This window comes from Notothenia rossii (genome assembly GCF_949606895.1).
Source record: "Notothenia rossii genome assembly, chromosome: 3".
NCBI classification, from domain to species: Eukaryota; Metazoa; Chordata; class Actinopteri; order Perciformes; family Nototheniidae; genus Notothenia; species Notothenia rossii.
In genome coordinates this window covers 66,065,055-66,084,990 of record NC_136901.1, presented here as the reverse complement: position 1 = coordinate 66,084,990, position 19,936 = coordinate 66,065,055, and the positions used below count along the sequence as shown (strand labels likewise).

The 19,936-nt window shown below is 43.8% G+C and overlaps 2 protein-coding genes across 3 annotated transcripts in view; both read right to left on the bottom strand.

Annotated features, from left to right (window-relative positions):
* The window catches only part of pigg (phosphatidylinositol glycan anchor biosynthesis class G (EMM blood group)), a 113,837-nt gene extending 113,373 nt beyond the window's left edge, over positions 1 to 464 (bottom strand). The window contains exon 1 of the mRNA XM_079669061.1: positions 25 to 464. Coding sequence (XP_079525187.1) covers positions 25 to 178 — 154 coding nt within the window. The 5' untranslated portion in view covers positions 179 to 464. The remainder of the gene's footprint in view (positions 1 to 24) is intronic.
* A 568-nt stretch (positions 465 to 1,032) lies between these two features.
* On the bottom strand, positions 1,033 to 12,438 carry LOC307032457 (uncharacterized protein). 2 transcript variants are annotated; one of them, XM_079670437.1, is made up of 6 exons: positions 3,601 to 12,438; positions 2,064 to 2,332; positions 1,646 to 1,818; positions 1,477 to 1,528; positions 1,316 to 1,368; positions 1,033 to 1,234 (listed from the first exon to the last, which is right to left on the bottom strand). In XM_079670437.1, the coding sequence occupies exons 1-6, from the start codon at positions 3,783 to 3,785 to the stop codon at positions 1,214 to 1,216; spliced, it is 753 nt and encodes a 250-aa protein (XP_079526563.1). In that variant the 5' UTR covers positions 3,786 to 12,438; the 3' UTR covers positions 1,033 to 1,213. The 2 variants fall into 2 exon arrangements, 1 of the variants encoding a protein (XP_079526563.1); XR_013806259.1 differs by having other exon boundaries at positions 1,199 to 1,234; positions 1,636 to 1,818.
* Between the last annotated feature and the right edge of the window lie 7,498 nt (positions 12,439 to 19,936).

The window sequence follows — 19,936 nt, the reverse complement described above, 5'->3', positions numbered from 1 at the left end:
GCAGGTGAGTGTGTGTGAGCTCACCTGTCAGCGGCTCCACGGGCAGGTCTGACAGCTTGTTCTTGGATGAGACGGAAGACTTGAGAGGGACGGGGAAAAAACCCCGCAGAAAGAGGGCCACGCCAATCCCCTCAAGTATTAAAATGAACGAGGCAAACACGGACGAGCGAACTTTCATGTTGCTGTTTGACGGACACTTAAAGGGACGGGTTTGTTTGTAAAGATGCTAGCTAGCAAACATGACGCTTTCCACACACTTTACCCAAATATAGGTGAAGATAGAAAGCCATAACATCCCATTTTAAGATGGAAGTACTTTGAAACAACGTATTACAAAGCCACCTAATTCGGTTTTTAATAAACGGACTTTAGATTATATATTAATGGCTGAAATTAACAATAAAAACACTAATACCAGTTGGCGCTGTAGCCGTTCATAGTCGCTTCCGCATTGATAGCATGGAACTACGGGTATTACGTAGGGTCAAACAAGATCGAAACGCCTTTTTCTAAAGAACAATTTAGATGTATGTTAACCTGTTCCACTCCTTCGTGTGGTCCATACAGAGAGATCACTATTGTGTATGGGTGCCTTCTATACACACATAACACGTAAAAAAAAATGGTCCATATGTATTTATATTATTATTGTGAATTCATTATCCACTAACCCAGAGTGTGATTTTGGTCTCACTGGAAATGATTTTTTTAGGCTTAATGTGTCAGTACTGGTCAGTACCCAACTCTCAAGAATTAACCTTCATAAACCTCACATCGGACGTTTAATTCTCCAACACACAATATCAATATAATAATAATATCTGTTCTTGTACATATCATATTCTATTTACATATAGACTTTGTGCACTACTTTTTATTTTGTATTTTATTATATATGTTGCATTGTTGGAGGAGCTCAGGTCAGAAGAATTTCATTGCTATTTCTACACTGTAGCTTTGTGCATATGAGAATTATAGAACCTTTTAAATGCAAACCCTTAGATTAAAATTAAATGAGATATTTCCTCCAGTTTTGACAATTTATTTAAAACACTTTATTCACAATTTAATCATGACTGGCTAAGTAAGTACACACCAAATCCATCACACAGCATTAATTAAGTCAATTAATGATATGTTTTCACTTTATATCGCGTAGCCATCTTCTCTTCTTCTCACTACATTTCCCGATTCAGCTTTTTAGCTTCTTTCCTCATCTCCTCACACAAAAAGACTTCAGAGAATAAAAGTGAACAGATTAGTAATTCATCATTACATTCATTCTGATTTAAACATTAAATACATTGATATTTACCTTTTGCACGAGAGCTTGAGCTTCATACTGCTCTCTCATCTCCTCTCCTCTCTCTAAAAACAAAAAGGAAAAATATGTAATGTAGGTCTTCAAATAACTTGTAAACAGATGAGCTGAACTTCCTGAAATCTGGTAATAATATTAGATAACTTGGTTCTTACCTTTTTTGCATGAAAGGTCACACTTAATTCTGCCTCCCACCTCCTCTCCTCTCTATAAGCAAATGTCAAATTACATTAAATAGTTAAAAAGTTTAAGAATAAACACATTACCCTGAAATGTGGAAATAACATTTAACAAATTAATTTATATCTTTTTACTGTGACGCACTGCTCCCCCCAACTGGGTCCTCTTCTTCATCAGAAGCCGGATGCTCTTCTTCACAGGGACGTTCCCTACCGGCTGAGCCTCCCAGGGTGCAGCAGGTTCAAGAGGCTCACGGGGGGTCTGGAGAGAGGAGCTGGTCCTCTGTGGCCTTCTGAGGGTGATCCTGGTCGGATGAGCTGTCGGCACAAGAGACCAGAAGCAAGAGGAAGAGCTAGAAGAGTTAGAGGAAGAGCGAGAGGAGGAGGAGCTAGAAAAAGACAGAGAGAAGGAGCGAGAGGAGGAGCTAGAGGAAAAGCGTGAGGAGGAACGAGAGTAGGAGCGAGAGGAGGAGCAAGAAGAAAAGCGAGAGGAAGAGCACGGAGACGTGCCAGAGTCAAGAAGGGAGCCATGAGGTGACCTGAAGAGCCAAAGTGAGACTTACCTGGATCTTCAGCGACTCTCTCGCTCCACCTGCTGCCAGACTGCTCCCTCTTCTTCATCAGAAGCCTCAGGTTCTTCATCCTCTTCTGCTCAGGGGTGGGGCCAGCTGGGGGGCCATGGTGGGAGCCAGGGGAGGAGCTGCAGATGGCCCTAAAGGGGGAACAAGGAGAAGAGTTATGTTCAGGGGCAGGTTCAGCTGGGGAGCCAGGCGGAGCTGGGACGGGCGGGGTCTGGCAGGAGGACAGTTGTCCACTTGTAGTGCCGGTCCATCTGAAGATGAAAATAAAAACAACAGTCAGACCACTTCTCCACATCATGTTAACTATAGTATTATACCATAATGACTCAAATCACATCTTGAATCAAAAGGATCAGTATCACAATGCAAGTGGGGTGATTACAGATGAAGCTTGAGAAAAACTTGAAAATCGTTGAGGTGTACTAAAATACATTTATATTCTGCAATTTTCCAAACTCACATTGGTTTATCATACAGCATCTCTGTATAGTATGTGTATTCACTCTCTGTCCTAAACATCTTGTTGGAGCTCCTGCGCCCCCCCCTCCCTGTGAGCCCAGTGGCCGTCTGCGAGACAGCGAGACACAGCGAAACCCAGCCCGAACACACACACACCCGCAGCCTGGCTGGGAGTTGGTGTGTGTGCTCACACACCAACTCACAGCCTCGCCGCGTCCCGCCGTCTCAGGGAGGAGAAATCGGTTTGATTGAGTGTGTGTGTGTGAGGAAGTCCGCGGATTGGTCGATTTGGACCAATCCACGGACTGAACGTAACGGCCCCGCGGACGTAACGTAACAGCTCCACAGATTGGTCCATTTGGACCAATGGGTCCATTTGGGTATGGGCACATCACTGTACCCAGGAAGAAAAAGAGAAATCTCCAACGAGGCGTTCTGGGGCAGCATAGGCAGGTATTTTCTGTGTTAGAGTTTTACTCGCTACAGGGTGTACTTTGAGGGTTTGTGACTCTGCAGACCGTTTACATGCAGAAAAACCTTCATAACAAACAAGGGGACGGGTAATAACCGGAAAAGCATGACATGGGACCTTTAATATTAATATTATACCGGTGCATTCTGAGAGGGTTTGAAAGTCTTCACGGCAAAACACATTGATAACAACAAAGGTTAAAAACAGAAAAAATGCTCACATCTGCCATGAAAAATGTCTCGAAGTGAGTGATAGTCGGGCTAAGAAAGAGATCCATAAGTGAAAAATGGCAGGTTGATGGTTTCTTTTCAGAGAAGTTGTCCAGTGGAAATATTCCGTTTTGTTGTTTTTCTGACCATCAGAGAGTTTGTTTTGGTTCAAACTAAGGAACCTGGAGACCCAGCATAGCAACCATGGAACCCTCAGAGTACAATTTACGCACTTATAAAGACTATGAGCTGATAATTGTATTAATGAGCACAAATGCCAAGTTTGAGAAACATGCCACAAATAAATGTATGTTCCACTTATTGCAAAACAATTTCTTAGATAATGTTACATTTAAAAATGCATGAAGGGTTCACTGACCTTAAAGGTGGGGTAGGTAATTTTGGAGAAACCAGCTCGAGTGCGCTAGAATTTGAAAATACACAACCGGAACAAATCTGGCACTTCCTTACAGAGCCCCTCCTCCAACAGGAATGCGCACATGACCAATGAGGGCACGAGATAAGTTTGTGCACAGATGGAAGGCTGACAGGCAGGTAGGCCATCCAGTTACTTTAGCCGGGCCATCAATTGGCTAGTTGCACAAGATGGCGTCTATCAACTTCCGGCGGCGGGGTGTGCGGTTGTAAACTTCCAGTCTACGGTGTGGAGTGGTTGAGCGGGTAGATAGCGATAGAAAGATTAGATAGATAGATAGATAGATAGATATATAGCATACAGATAGATATATAGCATACAGATAGCATACAGATAGCATACAGATAGCATACAGATAGCATACAGATAGCATACAGATAGCAGTAGAGCAAAGTGAGAAGGCTAACGTTAACGTGATGGCACTATTTTACACTCGATTTCTCCAAGACCTACCGAAGGTTAACATCAGTGATGTACATCGGCTGGTACAAGCGGCAGGCTCAGCCCCGAGGAGCAAAAGAAAAAAGGGGTTCAAGATGTACATATCCAGTTACATCAACAATTATGAAGGTAAGTGACAAACAAAGCTGTAGTTACTGGCTAACTTTGACAACTTGACAGTCTTGATACATTGTAAAGCATTTTAATGATGTACTATTACGTGTTTTGGATAACATGAATGATGTCCAATTCCCCACAGTTTCAAACAAAGATCTACCTTCAGGGAGAGTGAGTGTCAGGGCTAGCTGTTACAGGTCCATGAGAAAGCATGAAAAGCCTCACGATCTCAGAGTAGGGAGAACAATAAAAAGTGTTCATCGGTTCAAAGCCTCAATCAGGTTCATGTTCTGGGGTTTTGATGTAGCTAGAGTAGGTAACCTGTGATTTGGGATTCAAAAAAGCCCAGCTAGCTGACGTTTTGCAACAGATTCGTTATAATAGTGACAATAAATTAGCTCACATCAACTGGTAGCTAGCTATGTGTGTGTAGCATGAAGGGGCTACAGATTTATTTTCGTTTTGTAACCCTGTCGTGTAAAATGATAAATACATTAGCTAAACCCAAACTTAGCTTTCATCAAAGATTCTTAATGAGAGGTGGAAAACTGTCTCTGCTTTCATGGAAACCCCAGAAACTTGTTGTGACGGCTGCTGTTCTTTACTGAATGGTTAGTATAATCCATGTAGGGTCCAATTATTTGTGTTGGCCAGTGTTAGGTAAGTGCTGGTTTTGTACCCTACATCTATGTTAAGCTGTTCAACGTTCTACTAACACTATTTTATGTAGTTATAATATAATAAGATAATACATTGAGACAGCTGAGAGAGCTTATCTGTTTGAATGTCCTTAAATTACAGTATTCCAAACAGCAGAACTTCTGTGTATGTGATGTGACATGGTTTAGCCTTTTCCCACACCTACTACTTGCCTGATCAGCCTGCTCTCAGCTTTCTTATTTGTCTGTGTTGTATTGAAGCAGTGTCCTAAATGTAAAATGACTGACATTTTGTTTTACTGTGTAGATCAGGGCTATTCAACTACACATTCAGTTGGGCCAGATTTTATAACTACAAAATGCAGCTGGGCCAGACATTCAGCGGCCTGTAAAAAGCGGGTAGTGACACATTTTAAACCAACACATATTACTGCGATGAAAAACATGCAATTTTTATTCATTGTTCATCTAAAAAAGTGCACAAAAACACAACAAATTAGCATTAATTTAACAGAATCTGAAAAAAAGTGCCCAGTTGTAGCATTACATTTGTTGCTTTAGAAGTCAAATATTCAGGTTAGTTTTTTTGAACCAGGCACATCACAAAGTGCATTTACTGAATACAATAATAGCAGTCTTAATAAATGTCCTCACATACAAAAAAAACAGCTAAAGAGCTCCAATGCAACACAAAGAGGTAGTACTGTAGCAATACTATTTTTTCACTTTTCAAGTAATAACCAAAAAATCATACGTTTTGGTCACATTTGACCCGGACACATTACAAAGTGCATTTAAATGAATACAGAAAGAACTGTCAAACCCTTCAGTGCACAAACCCATAACAAGGGACACGGGTAACTATATGAATGAATACTACACTACACGTCTACTATAGTAAACTAGGTGCTTACTATCACCTCATTTGTGATTTGTCATCGCTGACTTTCGCAATGGGAGAAGGGACATTTTTTGTTTTGAACAAGAGCAGTGATTTTTGGCTCATAGGGTGTCAATGCAATCCTAAAACATTGGTGAAGAGTGCTGTCAGTCAGGGAGCAGCGAGTGCTACTTTTGATTGAGTTCATGTGTGAAAAGCTTGATTCACATGTGTATGTTGATCCAAACATACTGAGCACAGAGATCGCTACTTTCTGAACGTTAGGGAACTGCTGTTTTTTGACATCACTCCAAAACTTCGCTGGCCCGTTAGTGCGCTGCATGTCAATAAGTTCCAGTGTATATTTCCCCTTGTCGATGCAGGGGACCACTTCCTTTGCTCTGGTTGATATGTCCCTCTCTATTGCAACAGTGAAGGGGTCTCTAGCAAAGCCCATCACCTCTGTGGGCAGAGCAAGTCCATAATCGACCGGCAAAGTTCTCTTTCAACCTCGCAATGAAATCTGTCATCACATCCGTGATTTGTGCCGGAAATGTGATGTGTTTGGGGAGCGTCGGAAAATGCAGCATCCGACCCGTGCTCAAGTCGGTCGCGAAAAGGTCCAGCTTGACTTGGATCATCTGCTCCACAAGATAAATGACCGTTTTGTCTCTGTTTACGCTTCAGAGTTGAGAGAGACATGTTTTAGAGTTGCTATCATAGGACCACCGTTACTAGCACCACTAGATGCACTTTCAAAAAACATGCTGCGTTGTGGTTTGGTGGTTTCTATGCAACACGGAGTGTTGCGTTCATGGTCTGTACTAGTGTAGGAATTTGGCTACGGGAGGCTGGGCCACTCGGGAGTTGGTTCTGGGCCGCATCTGGCCCGTGGGCCGCCAGTTGAATAGGCCTGGTGTAGATTTTCTTTGAGAACTGCTCACCTGTGGAGATTGCAGTGGCAAAGTGTTCCTGTGTAGCTGGAACAGGACTCTGCAACCACAATGTTGCACTGCTGTTCCAGACTGCACACTACTCCACACTCAACCTGGCTGCTTTACCCCCTGTCCTCAGCTGCACTGAAACAGAGCAGCTATGGCACAAGCCAAGAACCATGGTAAGTACAGTGTGTGTTCACAACCAATCCACGGTTTAATGAGTATTTCCTTTGTGCCAAGAGCTGATTTAGTATGTTGCATCAATGACCTTTTCAATTAATTTGACAATTCTTTTGTGTAATTAATAGGGTGTGAAACCAGGCAGAGTGAGTGACATGGTGTTCATTTCGACTAAGCCAAAGCAGTTTACAGTTGCTAATGGTGTAAGGCAGGGATATTCAACTGGCGGCCCGCGGGCCAAATCCGGCCCGCGGGGAGCTTTCTCGTGGCCCCTGGAACGCACTCCATATTCCAATATAAAAAAAAAAATTCTAATTACAGAATTTATTTTTATAATCATTTAAATAAATGTAAATATATGTTCGCTATTATGTTATCCGAATTAAATGAGTCCAAATGATTTCTCCTTCAATAGCTCTTAAAAGGCAATCTTGCATTGGACTGATCAGCGTGTAATTATCGCGATATCGTGTCAATCTCGTTACTCTCGTTACTGATCCAAAATGAGCGGAGAGAAACGGCGGAAAATTGACGGTGAAAACCGACACTTCAACCCCAAATGGACTGATGATTTTGTATTTATTTTACCATCGCACGCCAATCCTAGACCTTTATGTTTAATATGTCAAATAACTGTTTCAGTCTGCAAGGTTGCTAATGTGAGGCGCCACTATGAGACCAAGCATGCTGCTAACTTCAATGCTGCTTACCCGCCTGGTAGCACAGCTAGACGTGGTAAAATAGAAATACTTAAATCTTCTTACACTGCATCAACCACTATTCTTACAACTGCTTCTACAGCCCAGGAAAAGGCCACTGCTGCTTCCCTACGAGTGATGTTCGCTTTAGCCAAAAAGAGAAAGCCATTCACTGACGCTGAAGTTGTGAAGGAGTGTACTCTTGAGATGGTGGATGAACTTTTTGCAGGAGATAAAAACAAGGAATATATAATGAACCATTTGAAGCAAGTACCGCTCTCTGACACATCGGGAAGTCGAAGAGTAGAGGTACTGTTTGAGGACTGTTTTTCAGCATTAATTGCCGATCTCAAATCGACAGAGTACATGTCACTCGCTGTCGATGAATCGACCGATGCAACAGATACGGCACAGCTCTCGCTGTTTGTGAGGTACTTCGATGGTGACGTTTTTAAAGAGGAGTTGTTATGCCTTTTACCACTGACAACCAGCACTACAGGTGAAGTGATTTTCGCTGCAGTTTGGAGTTTTTTTGAAGAGAAAGGTTTGGATCTAGGTAAGATCAACCTTCTCGTTACCGATGGCTGCCCGTCCATGATTGGGAAAGAAAGGGGCTTTGCATCTCGCTTATGTGCAGAGCATCCCACAGTGAACACACTGCATTGCATCATACATCAATCAGTTCTGTGTGCGAAATTGTCAGGGGAGTTGAAAGAAACAATGGAGACTGTCGTAAAAATTGTGAATCATATTCGCTCGACGTCAGGTCTGCAGCACCGACTGTTCAAAATGCTGCTTCAAGAGCAGGAAGCCGCATACTCAGACCTATTGCAACATAACGATGTCCGCTGGTTGAGCCGAGGACGTGTTCTCGAACGTTTCTTTGCACTGCGAAAGGAGGTGAGTGAATTCCTCTCAAGCCAGAAATCAAGCAAAGCTAAAGACCTACTTGCACGCATGCAAAAGCCGGATTTCATTGCACAGATTGCCTTTTTGTGCGACATCATGGGCCACCTAAACACACTCAACCTGCAGCTACAGGGGGGAGGGTCAAGTGTGGCTGAGATCATTGAGAAGGTTAGTGCGTTTCGGGTGAACCTGGACCTCTTTCTACCTGACGTAATGGGGAGGAAGATCCACTTCCCAACACTACGCAACGTCCCCGTGAGCAGCGCAGCAATGGCTGGAATGAAGGGACTTTTGAAAAGCTTGGCTGAAAACTTCACAGAGCGATTCAACGACTTCAAGATTCCAAAACAGGTTCTTTTATTTGTGCGCAATCCATTTGCGGTCGATGTTTCCGGGTCCTGTCCAGCCGAGGCGAAAGCCGTGATGCCCGGTATTGACGAGGCTGCATTCCAGCTGGAGTTGGTGCAAATTCAGAGCTCTGATGTGCTGAAAGCAAAATTCGGAGAAGAGGGACTGTGCGAGTTTTGGGCTCATTCTACTCATCAGTTTCATCACTGCCGGAGACTGGCTATCTACCTGTTAACCATGTTTGGATCTACTTACATATGCGAGTCCGGATTTTCGACAATGAACTTGATAAAGAATCAACATCGCAATCGACTCACGGATGAACATCTCAACCAGTGCATGCAGCTTGCTCTGACCTCGCACCGACCTGAATTCAGCAAACTGGCTATGGCTCGGAAATGCAACTTCTCACACTGATTTGTCAGGTAGCTTCTATTTTCATTTATTTTGTAATGATGGGACGCTGCCTATGCTTGCATCTTTGTTAATCTCGGACTTCTAGGCCTCCTCTGCCTCTTACTGATCGCATTTGCTATCCTAGGCCTAGCATTGTTTTCTGGTATTTGTTGCCACCCAGCATTTTGGTGTTATAATACACAAATCTATATGGATTCATTAGAATAAAGTAGCTGTGGTATGGGGGGGCGGGCGTGGTTTAGCGGCAGGTTGTAAAGCAGGGGGCGGAGCGGCTAATTGCCTGGGATTGACGTAGCTGTCAAGTGGATTAGAATGATAGGAATGCGGTGGTATTTAACCACGTGTGTTTTTGTTCTCTCAGTAGGAGACTGGCGGACAGACGGAAAGACGAACGTTATGCCAGGACGAGAATCCAGACCCCTGCCAGTTATCATTTGCCCGTTGAGGGATTGTTCTGTTTTAGCCACCTCGGGAACCTTGTGTGAAATAAATATCCGTTTACCCGACTGCGTCTCGCTCTCCCTCCTTATATTCCGCAGAAGACCACAAATCTGCCACAGTAGCCTACATTACTATTTTGGTTGCCTATTTTACTACTACTACAATAATAATAACAATATCAATAATAATAATAATTTATTATTGCATGGTTGGTTGTACAATAACAATGGCATTTGTTCATTTTCATTGTCAGTCTTGTGGCCCTCGCCTTCAAGACATTTTACAATTGTGGCCCCCTTCCTAATCTAGTTGAATACCCCTGGTGTAAGGTAATATATATTGTCCTAAGTAATTGTATGTAGCCTGCTACAACTTTGTGATTGTTGTCTGAGTGTAAAATTGTTCTTAAAGTCCTAATTATCATATAAACATGTTCAAAGGAGTACACGTTACAAGGCCGTGCGGGGGGAGCTGCCAGACCCAGATGTCCTCAAAGTCAGCGAGGCATACAAGGACTTCTCAGCAGACATCGCACCACGAAAAAAAAACGAATGGCTCACTACTCAACTCAACGACTAACACTCTTTCAGAGGATATGTTGGAAATGCACACATTATATATATTTTTTGCATCTACTTTCTGGATATTGTTCATCTGTTATATAAACTAGCATTACTTAAATATGCAGAGACTAATTGAAATGTTTAAATATGTATTTTTCCCCCCGATATAACATCAACCTATGTTTTGTAAAAGTTTATTAAATGAATCTGTAAAATGTTATCATATTGTGGATTTATTAAATTATGTATTTTCCTTTGTTATTTATGTTTGCGTTTGTTTTGAGGATATAATTCATTAGTACCTAAACATAGTTGGTATAACTGCTTTTTGTAATGAAATACACAATTGGTTTGGGAGCAAGAAATCTTTGAATCGTTGTTGCCCAGGCTTGCCGAAATGAATGGACACTTATCTCCCGATTATAACATTGTGTAACTTGCTGCTGTTAAATACCGTCAAACTATGTGCAATATGTGCTTTATGTGCAATATATACTTTATATACATATGCCATCTTTAATAACGGTAATATATACCGGGCTGCTAAATCCTAAGAACTGCTACAGGATTTGATTTGTAGATTTGATTTGTTTTTATCTGTATTTTTGAAAAGTATGTAACTTTTATCTTTTTTTTAGCATATTGTTTATTATATAATAACTTAGTACTTTTTTAGCATATCGTTTATTATATTATAACTTAGTACTTTTTAACGCATGTAAGATATTCAACACTAAGCTGTCTGTGGCTCTTACCTGCTTCAACGCTGCAAATTTCCCCTCTGTGGGACTAATAAAGGTATTCTGATTCTGATAACGGGACGAATTTGTACAAAGGGGCACACAGCAATGTAGTGCCGACTTTCTTACAGGCTGGAAAGCCAATCGCTTTTCTTTACCCCGAAATCCACTCATTCTTGCTCTCGGTGTGACATAACAAACTGTCAAACTGTCAAGCTGTCAAAACTCTGTACTCAAACCGGAAGTACTCAGCCGCACACCCAGCCACCGGAAGTTGACAGACGCCATCTTTTGCACACCATAAGAACTGGATACAGCGTAGAAGGCGGGGCCTCATTAATTCCTATGAGAGTTGCTCATTGGCGCATGGATGACAAAATGGTCCAACTTTTGAGAGAGTGAAACGTCACAAATTAATGTCACAGATTACCCAGCATGCCTGAGAAGTACCCGTATGTGCGCTCATAGAGCATGCGCAACTTTAACCACGCCCCCCAAAAGGCTTGTTCACATCAAGCACTTCAATTTGCGTACACATAACATCACCGCGCGTTCTGGATCGTTATGATGGATTCGATATTAACTAATAACGAGCCGCTAGCTAGTGTAACGTCCGAGCCATTAGTAATTATGCTAATGTCGGAACACATCAATCGTTATGTACTTTATATTACATTGATTTAACACGATCTAGTGATGGTTTTGTTCAGCATTGCCAGCTTCACTGTTGCGCTTTATGTTGTGCCCAGCATTCTCCTTCTCCTGTGCTCTGAAATCAAAATGTGGATAAGCATAAAACAACACTAAAAGAAACACTACAATATAACTTGTTATTTGACACACACAAGGTTGTTCATTTGTGTGTATAAATATACAACACAGGCTATATACATATATATACATATACAATTATAATTAATACAACTGTTAATTTGATTAGAGCTTTGACACATATCTTTATTTTAATGCTGTCAAAATAATCGCGTTAACGGCGGTAATACATTTTTTGAATTAATTGCGTTAAAATATTTAACGCATTTAACGCATGTGCAGAATGGCCCGCCCTATACATCCCACCAGTGGCAGCGCCAGGGTATGGCTGGGGTAGGCTACACCCATACCAAGAAATGGCTTAGCCCCACCATGAAAAATTATGTTAAATTAAGCAAAATAAAGTCCGCCAACTCGCGCCGAGAATTGCACAGATAGCAAGATTGTTAGTAATATTGATTTCAGTAGCCACTTGTCTGGAAATACCGAAGACCAGAAATGTTTTTGAAAACTTTTGCCACGTAGTGATCGTCTTCTCAATAGAACATATTTGATAATGTCTTCTGGCCAATCAGAATCAAGATAACGGCGTGATGTTGTTGCAGGAAGTCCCGACGGAGAATACTTTTGTTGTAGTAAAGGGGTGCACATAACTGGTATGCAGGTTATGTGCGTAATCTCAAATGCGTACCGTCACTTGTGTCACAAAGCGCATTTGCGTACCGACGTACTTGTGAAGCTTTTCCAGAAGGCGGTTAGATCACTGGACGACAGAGTCGGTCTCCGTGTGCATACTCAGACAGGGCTGCTGTTAACGTCGGTCTGTACAACTGAATTGTGCCAAAACTACGCCAACCGGCTGCGGAGGGAGACTCCAGTGAAGGGGGGGGGGCTGTGTGGATGAAGCTGGCAGGTCTTTCTTCATGCCCCCCCTCCGTGCTGTCCCCTCAGAGGAAGTGGGAAAACGGGATAAGACTCTGGACACCACGCTGTCTCAATGATCCACACTGTCTCAATGATCCACACTGTTAATATGAGAGGAAAATAAATGTTTTAGGAAATTAAAAATATGAAGTTAACAAATAAAACACAGCTCAGGGGCAGTCATGGACGGTAGGTTTTCCTACAAAGTTAACTCAGCCTCCATTGATTTTCATATCAAATTAGCGTGTTAATAAAATAAGCTATCATGGCTTATACTTGCATATCTAAACAGAATCATGTAAGCCTGTTGGTAGAGTCAGAAGGCACCAACAGGCTTAGGCAGAGGCGCGGGAAGGTATTTTGAGTGGGGGTGCTGAGGTGCTGGACTCCAGTCCAGTGAACACTATTACGGCACTATAGAGCACGCACAAAAGTGCGAGCACCAGGGGCGCTACAGTGGAATGTTCTACTGCAACACTCCCCACACGCAAACACACAGTACACCCGCGACTGTTACAATGAAGGCTCGATAATCAGCTCACGGCATATGGGCAGGGGTAAAGTGCTATTTGTTTACGAGTGGGGAGCGGGCCTCACCTCCTCTGGGGGGGTCCAGGGAAATGCTCCCCCGGGAAGAATTTTTTTAAATATTGAAGTTAAAAGCATCAATCTGGTGCACTTTGAGAGCAACATTAAGAGATCTATGGATACATCTCTCAACACCCAGATGAAACACAACTGTAAGCAGATGTTCTTTTTCTTTATGGGTATTTTACAAATCCCTCCCCTTTCAAACTGTATTCTTGTTTTACTGCCATACAGTATTTCATAACTGTTTTTCCTTTATTCTCTTATTTTTTGTATAACTATAATGATCATATGAAGGTGTGCCGCGGTCCGGAAATAATCTTTTGAATAATTTGTGACCAAACCGTTTGAGACCCACTGAGATAGTTAACTATCTAAACACTCAAGAGAGTCCTTTAGCTCAGGGGTTCCCAACCTTTTTCACCCAGGGCCCCCCCAAATGACTCCTGTTGGTATTTGCGACCCCCCAAAACTTTGAAACTTTAATTATTGCTGTTGCCGATCTGCCCCCCTGCCCGATCTGTACTGCGCATGTGCGAGATGGTCTGCCATACTGGACAACTCCGTAAGGCAACCCAACTAGGACACTTGACACAGTGGCGTTTGGCAAAGCACAAAAAGAAAACAAAAAAAACCGAGAGAGATGAGTTATTGTTATTACAACGTGACTTCACTATTATTTAACAACTATTTTTATTGGGTTCTTTTATTTGGGTTTAAGTACATTGTCAGAATAAGTGAGAAATGGATTTAACTTCTGTTTGGCAGCTATCATACTGAATAAATATTTACTGTGAATGTATGCAAAAATGTATGGCATATAGCTGTCTAACAGAAGTTAAATCCATTTCTCACTTATTCTGACAATGTACTTAGCCCCAAATAAAAGAACCCAATAAAAAGAGTTGTTAAATAATAATGAAGTCACGTTGTAATAACAATAACTCATCTCTCCCGTTTTTTTGTGTTCTTTTTCTGCTTTGCCAAACGCCACTTTGTGAAGTGTCCTATTAGAGTTGCCGTATGTAGTTGTCCAGTATGACGGACCATCTCGCACATGTGCAGTACAGATCGGGCAGGGGGGCAGATCGGGTAGTGACAGCCGTGCCTGGTAACAGCGGTTACCAACCCCCCCCCCCCCACACACACACACACACACACACACACACACACACACACACACACACACACACACACACACACACACACACACACACACACACACACACACACACACACACACACACACACACACACACACACACACACACACACACACACACACACGTTTAAAAGTCTCAAAAATGCTACAATTACTGTCACAAACTGGATGAATGTGAAGTATTTCGTTAAAGGAGGATGAAAGCGTAATTAAGGAGCACTATAATTGGAGTGACTTTGATGGTTATTGGACTCAGGATTAATTCATTTGGATGCCCGATGTATGAAGAAATTAAAGGACGACGCAAGTGGAAACAATTCAATTCCGGATTTTGGCGATGTGTTTATGTGGATTAAAAAATCGTAAATAATCTACAAAATGGAGGAGACCGATCTGATCGGAGCAACTGTGACAAATAATCCAACTGAAACCGACACTTTACGCGCAGAAGAAACATTTCTATTAAAGAAAAAAATGATACATTTCTGTCTTTGTATGCTTTTCATAGCTACTAACTTGCAAAAGTATGCATCATAATTATTTCAAATGTCGAAGAACAGGACACTTCAAAAGAATAGACTATGTCTAATAAAAAAATTGTAATATGGTGGCATAGGCCTGTATAAAACAAAAATGAAAAACTGGCATTAAGCAGGTAAATCAAATGCTTGTCTGCCATGGAAAAGGTAGCAGAGAGAAGACGAGGTTCAAGTAGGTTCATTAATGTGAACCTTGGGCTTGCACGCCCGCAGCCAGGGATGGAATGTCCGGTGTAATGTGAGTGACAGCCAGTCTAAAGTCGTTGTGAACGTCCAGTGTGTTGCGTGCTTTTGTTTTGATGGCAACAAGTGCACTGAAGGCTGTTTCTGATATATATGTCGTACTGAATGGGAGTATAATCATGGTCGTGGCATGCAGTGTGAGCTTTGGAGCGAGGCTTGGTCCTTTGACAATCCAAAACTTTTTAAATCCTTTTTCCTGGAAGTATTTCTTTGACAGCGAGTCAGCTTGTATGTCGGTGAGCTCATCTTCGCAATCCAGGTATTCCACATCCTCAACTTTGGCAATAAAGGGATCTAAAACCCACAATTCCTTGGAGACATACTCGTCTATGTCAGCGAACCGTGATTGCATTTCCGTTTGCAGTGCGTTCATATGGCGGATGAACTCGCAACGTACAGACACAGGCACCGTTTCAGGATTGTTTTGGGATTGTTTCAGCAGTAGTGGAAACTGTTGCAGCTCCCCCCTCTCCATTTTCCCGACCCTGTACTCCAGTTTGCGCACAAATGCATCGAGCGCCTCTTTACATTGGAGAATGTTGGACTCCACGCCTTGCAGACGCTTGTTTGTTTCATTGTAGAGACCGAAGATGTCGGCCAGGTATGCTGTTTTAATCCAGAATGACTCAGTCACTTGCTCTGACAGTGCGCGGTTACGAGTTTGTAGAAACTCTTCAATTTTTTCCTTCAGTTCTACAAAGCGTGCCAGCACTCGGCCGCGTGAGAGCCAGCGCACCTCGGTGTACAGGAGGAGGGTTTGGTGCGCACAAGTCTGCGAATAGACGCTTGTTGGTGGGGCGACCTTTGATGAAATTTACTATTTTAACAACAGTTGAGAGTGTTTCGCTGAGGTCTTCTGACAGTTTCTTGCTGGCCAGGGCCTGGCGATGTATCACACAGTGAAATATTGTGCAGTGTGGGGCCTTTTCTTTCAAGCGACTGTTAAATCCCTTGTTTTTCCCCATCATTGATGCAGCTCCGTCTGTGCAACATGCAACTAAATTCTCATAGGAAAGATTGTGGGATGAGAGGTAAGAATCGACTGCAGTAAAAATGTCCTCACCCCGGGTGGTAGTGGTAAGGTTGACTGACATAAGAATGTCCTGCTTCAAATCTTCCCCATCGATATATTGCACATAAACGATCAGCACAGCCTTGTCTGCTACAGTTGTGGTTTCATCAAGTTGTATGGCAAATGGCCCCTTTCCAAGCTTTTCGAGCAGCTGCAGCTCGCAGTTACTTGCCATCTTGTCAATTCTGTCTTTCACCGTATTGTTTGACAGTGGTACAGTTTTTAGCTTCTCCGCCACCTGCGGGCCGCACAGTTTCTCAACCATCTTAATGCAAGCTGGCTTAATGAGCTGCTCGCCAATGTTGTGCGGTTTCTTTGCCTTTGCTATTAAAAGTGCACATTCAAAAGAGGCCTCGGTGGCCTTCTGTGCATCGCTGCCAGCCCTAACAAATGCTGTTCTAATATCCATTGGCTTGTTTGCCTTTGCAAGGTGTTGTTTCTTTATGAAAAAGTCCCAATCACGCCCGACTGTTTCTGGGTGCATGGTCTGTTGGTGTCTATTCATTTTGCTGGGTTTCATGCTTTCGTTGGCTAGCTTCTCTCTGCATATCACACACTCTGGGCGGGTTTTGTCCGTTCCCTCCATGAAACCGAAGTTAAGATAGCTCTCTAGGTAGGTCCTCATTTTCTTTTTGATTGCAGATGAGCTGTCATCTCCTTTACGTTTTTCAGACATTTTTAGACGAAAAATATTCACCTTATGAAGTCGGTCGCTAGCTAGCAAGCGCAGCAAACTGTTATTATTATGAAAGCTGACACAGTAACGTCAATGTTGGCGCCAATCGGAGGAGTATCAGATGAATTTTTTGAATTTTTATTTTAGTTAATCAATTCATTTCTATATTTGATTGTAATGTAGACAAGGCTTTTAGCGCAAATCATGTATTGCGTTACAATATGTAAAAAAAATGATATGTAAAAAAAAAATGATATGTACATTTTTTTTTTTTTTTTTTAAATTCTAAATATGATATTAGGCCTCAAATCATCTGAGGTCTGGCGCCCCCCCTGCGATCTTTGGCGACCCCCCAAGGGGGTTGGGAACCACTGCTTTAGCTCACCTGAGCCTCTCAGTCTGAGAGGAGAGGACTCTCCTCCAGCTTGTTGTGGAACAAACAGCTCCATATGTCCGTTAGTGCAGCTAGCTAACCAGATGCTAACAACACGGTCCCTGCTGCTGGCACCGGTCCCTCTCTCCCTCTCGCCCTCTCTCATACACACTAAATGCGCTATTTCCGCACACACACACACAGAGCCGAGCTTGAATTACACAAGCACACTTTTATTTCCATGCAACTCTGATTGGTCTGGTGTCTTGCCTCTGTTGCATTCACTGAACACGGGAAATTACAGTCCTTCCGTCCTTTCTAGTGTCTTGATGAGGTTCACGTAAAGCATGGTTAATGTATTATATTATTGAGGTAGAATTGTCCGGGGCTACAGAAAAATCTTTCGGGGCAGGCCAAAATATTATTTTGCCAACAATGTGGAATTTATTGGCTACATATTACACAGATTATGCACAGGGGGAGCAGCAATGACCGTCAAATAATAATTCAGACAGGGGAGCTCCGCACCCCCTGCCTGCCGCTAGCGGCTGCTGCAGCGCCCTCAGCACCCCCCTTCCCGCGCCCGTGGGCTTAGGGTTATCTTGGCACGAGTCAGTTTGAGTGTGTGTGCAGGTGTCTGAACGCTCACTCACTGCTAGCTATGTAGCTAACTGTTAGGCTACTTGGCTTGCATTGTTATGGATCTAAAGGTAGCAAAATCTAACTTTCATAGCACAGCTTTACTTCTAGTACCGTATAGTACAGCACAAACAACACAAATGATCAATACTGTAGCGACCCTGATAGGATGCTGAGGGTGTCACTCAGGCATCCCCCGTCTCTCTGCCAATCACAGAGCTGCACAGTGATGCTGGTCTAGGTGCGGGTCTGTGATTGGGGGAGCAGAATGGGGAGGGCGGGGAAGTGTGACGTAGTCTTGGTTATAAAGGTGTGTGTGTGTGAGAGTTTAGTAGAGAGTGTGTGAGGTTGAACCTGCAAGCTATACCGGTACCTGTGATCATCTAAGAAAGTAAGAGTTATTAAAGCCTAATAACTAGAAGCCTGTTTCCGACTTCATCTGTGAACGTTACATTGGTGTCAGAAGTGACTTTTCGAACGGAAGACGTCTATCCGGACGGGTGTTCGTAACTGCGTCACGGAGCTAGCAGGTAAGCTAGCGGAGATGGAAAAGTTCAGCAAGATGGGAGTGAAGCAGGAAAGTAGGGATTGAGAGGAAGAAGGAGCATGTGGGTGGTCGAAGGACATGAGTGGGGAGTTTGTGAAGGCACGAGAGGCGAGAGAGCGCCTGAGGGAGTCGGCGGTGAGGATGGCTAGAGACGCGGGAATATCGCCATCTTCAGCTGTGTTTCGCGCCAAAACCAAGTGGGATGTAAACAACAATGGCGGCGCCCATCAACCGGTAGCAGCCGCCGTGTCCGTGAAGACACCCAAGTACTCGGGTAAGGCTGACTGGGAGGCTTTCCATGCCCAATTTGAACTGCTTGCACATGCCGGGACGGGGGGTGGTCAGTAGAGACTAAAGCACTACAGCTAGCTTTGTGCCTCAGATGAGGCTCTTTCATGTCTGCTGCTGCTTAGCCCTGAGGACCGGCACAGCTATGAAGCGTGGCAGCAACAGGAGGCTAGACTCAAAGCGGAGCTGGCCTCTCTTGAGCGAGATCTCCAGGAGAGTAGAGAGAAGGAGAGCCTTGTGGCCTCTCTGGAGAAGTGCCTCCAAGAGGGCAAAGAGAGAGAAATTAGCCTGGTGGAGGAGGGTGCCAAGAGGGAGGCGCAGTTCAAAGAGCTGCTCAGGAGCCTGGAAGCCGAGAAGGACAACCTGGAGGAGCGTCTGATGAACCAGCTGGCCCAGCTCAACGGCAGCATCGCAGACTACCAGCAGGAGGCGGCGGACAACCGGGAGGGAGCATTTGACCGAGCTGCAGGTGGAGCGGTTGGCGAGGGAGCGGGCCGAATTGGAGGCTGAGGCGCAGAGCGAGAGCGACCGGGCCGCCAGGCTGGAGGAGGACATGAGGCAAGCACAGAGAGAGAGAGCCGAAGCAGAGTCTGGTAAGCAGAGGGAGCTGGAGCAGCAGCTGAGGTCCACTCAGAGGGTCAGGGAAGGCAGTCAGAGCAGAGCGCGGCAGCTGGAGGAGCTGCTGAGGGAGAAGCAGCTGGAGGTCTGGCAGCTGCAGAGGGACTGCATCAAGTACCAGGAGAGGATCAGCGAGATGGGTAGAGACGCTAAGGCGCTGCAGCAAGGTTACAACGAGCTCCAGAATAAGCTAGAACAATCCCAACTTGAGACTTCGAAAACTTTAGAAGACCTGAAAAGGACAGAAGCATAGTTGGATACCAGTAAATCTCAGCTGGATGAGGCCCATAAGCAGGCAAGCGTATAGCTATAGCGGAGAGGAGTACCATGGAGCAGAACGTCCAACACAGAGAGGCCTCGAGGAAGGCAGAGGCGGAGCAGACCCAAGACTCTGTGAGGTTCAGACGCGGAGGCGAACTGAAGGAGATGGAGCTGAAACTGGACGAGGTGGACAAAAGCGGAACTATGACACCAGGACAAGAGGGCAGCATTTCCGGGCCGGGGAGCT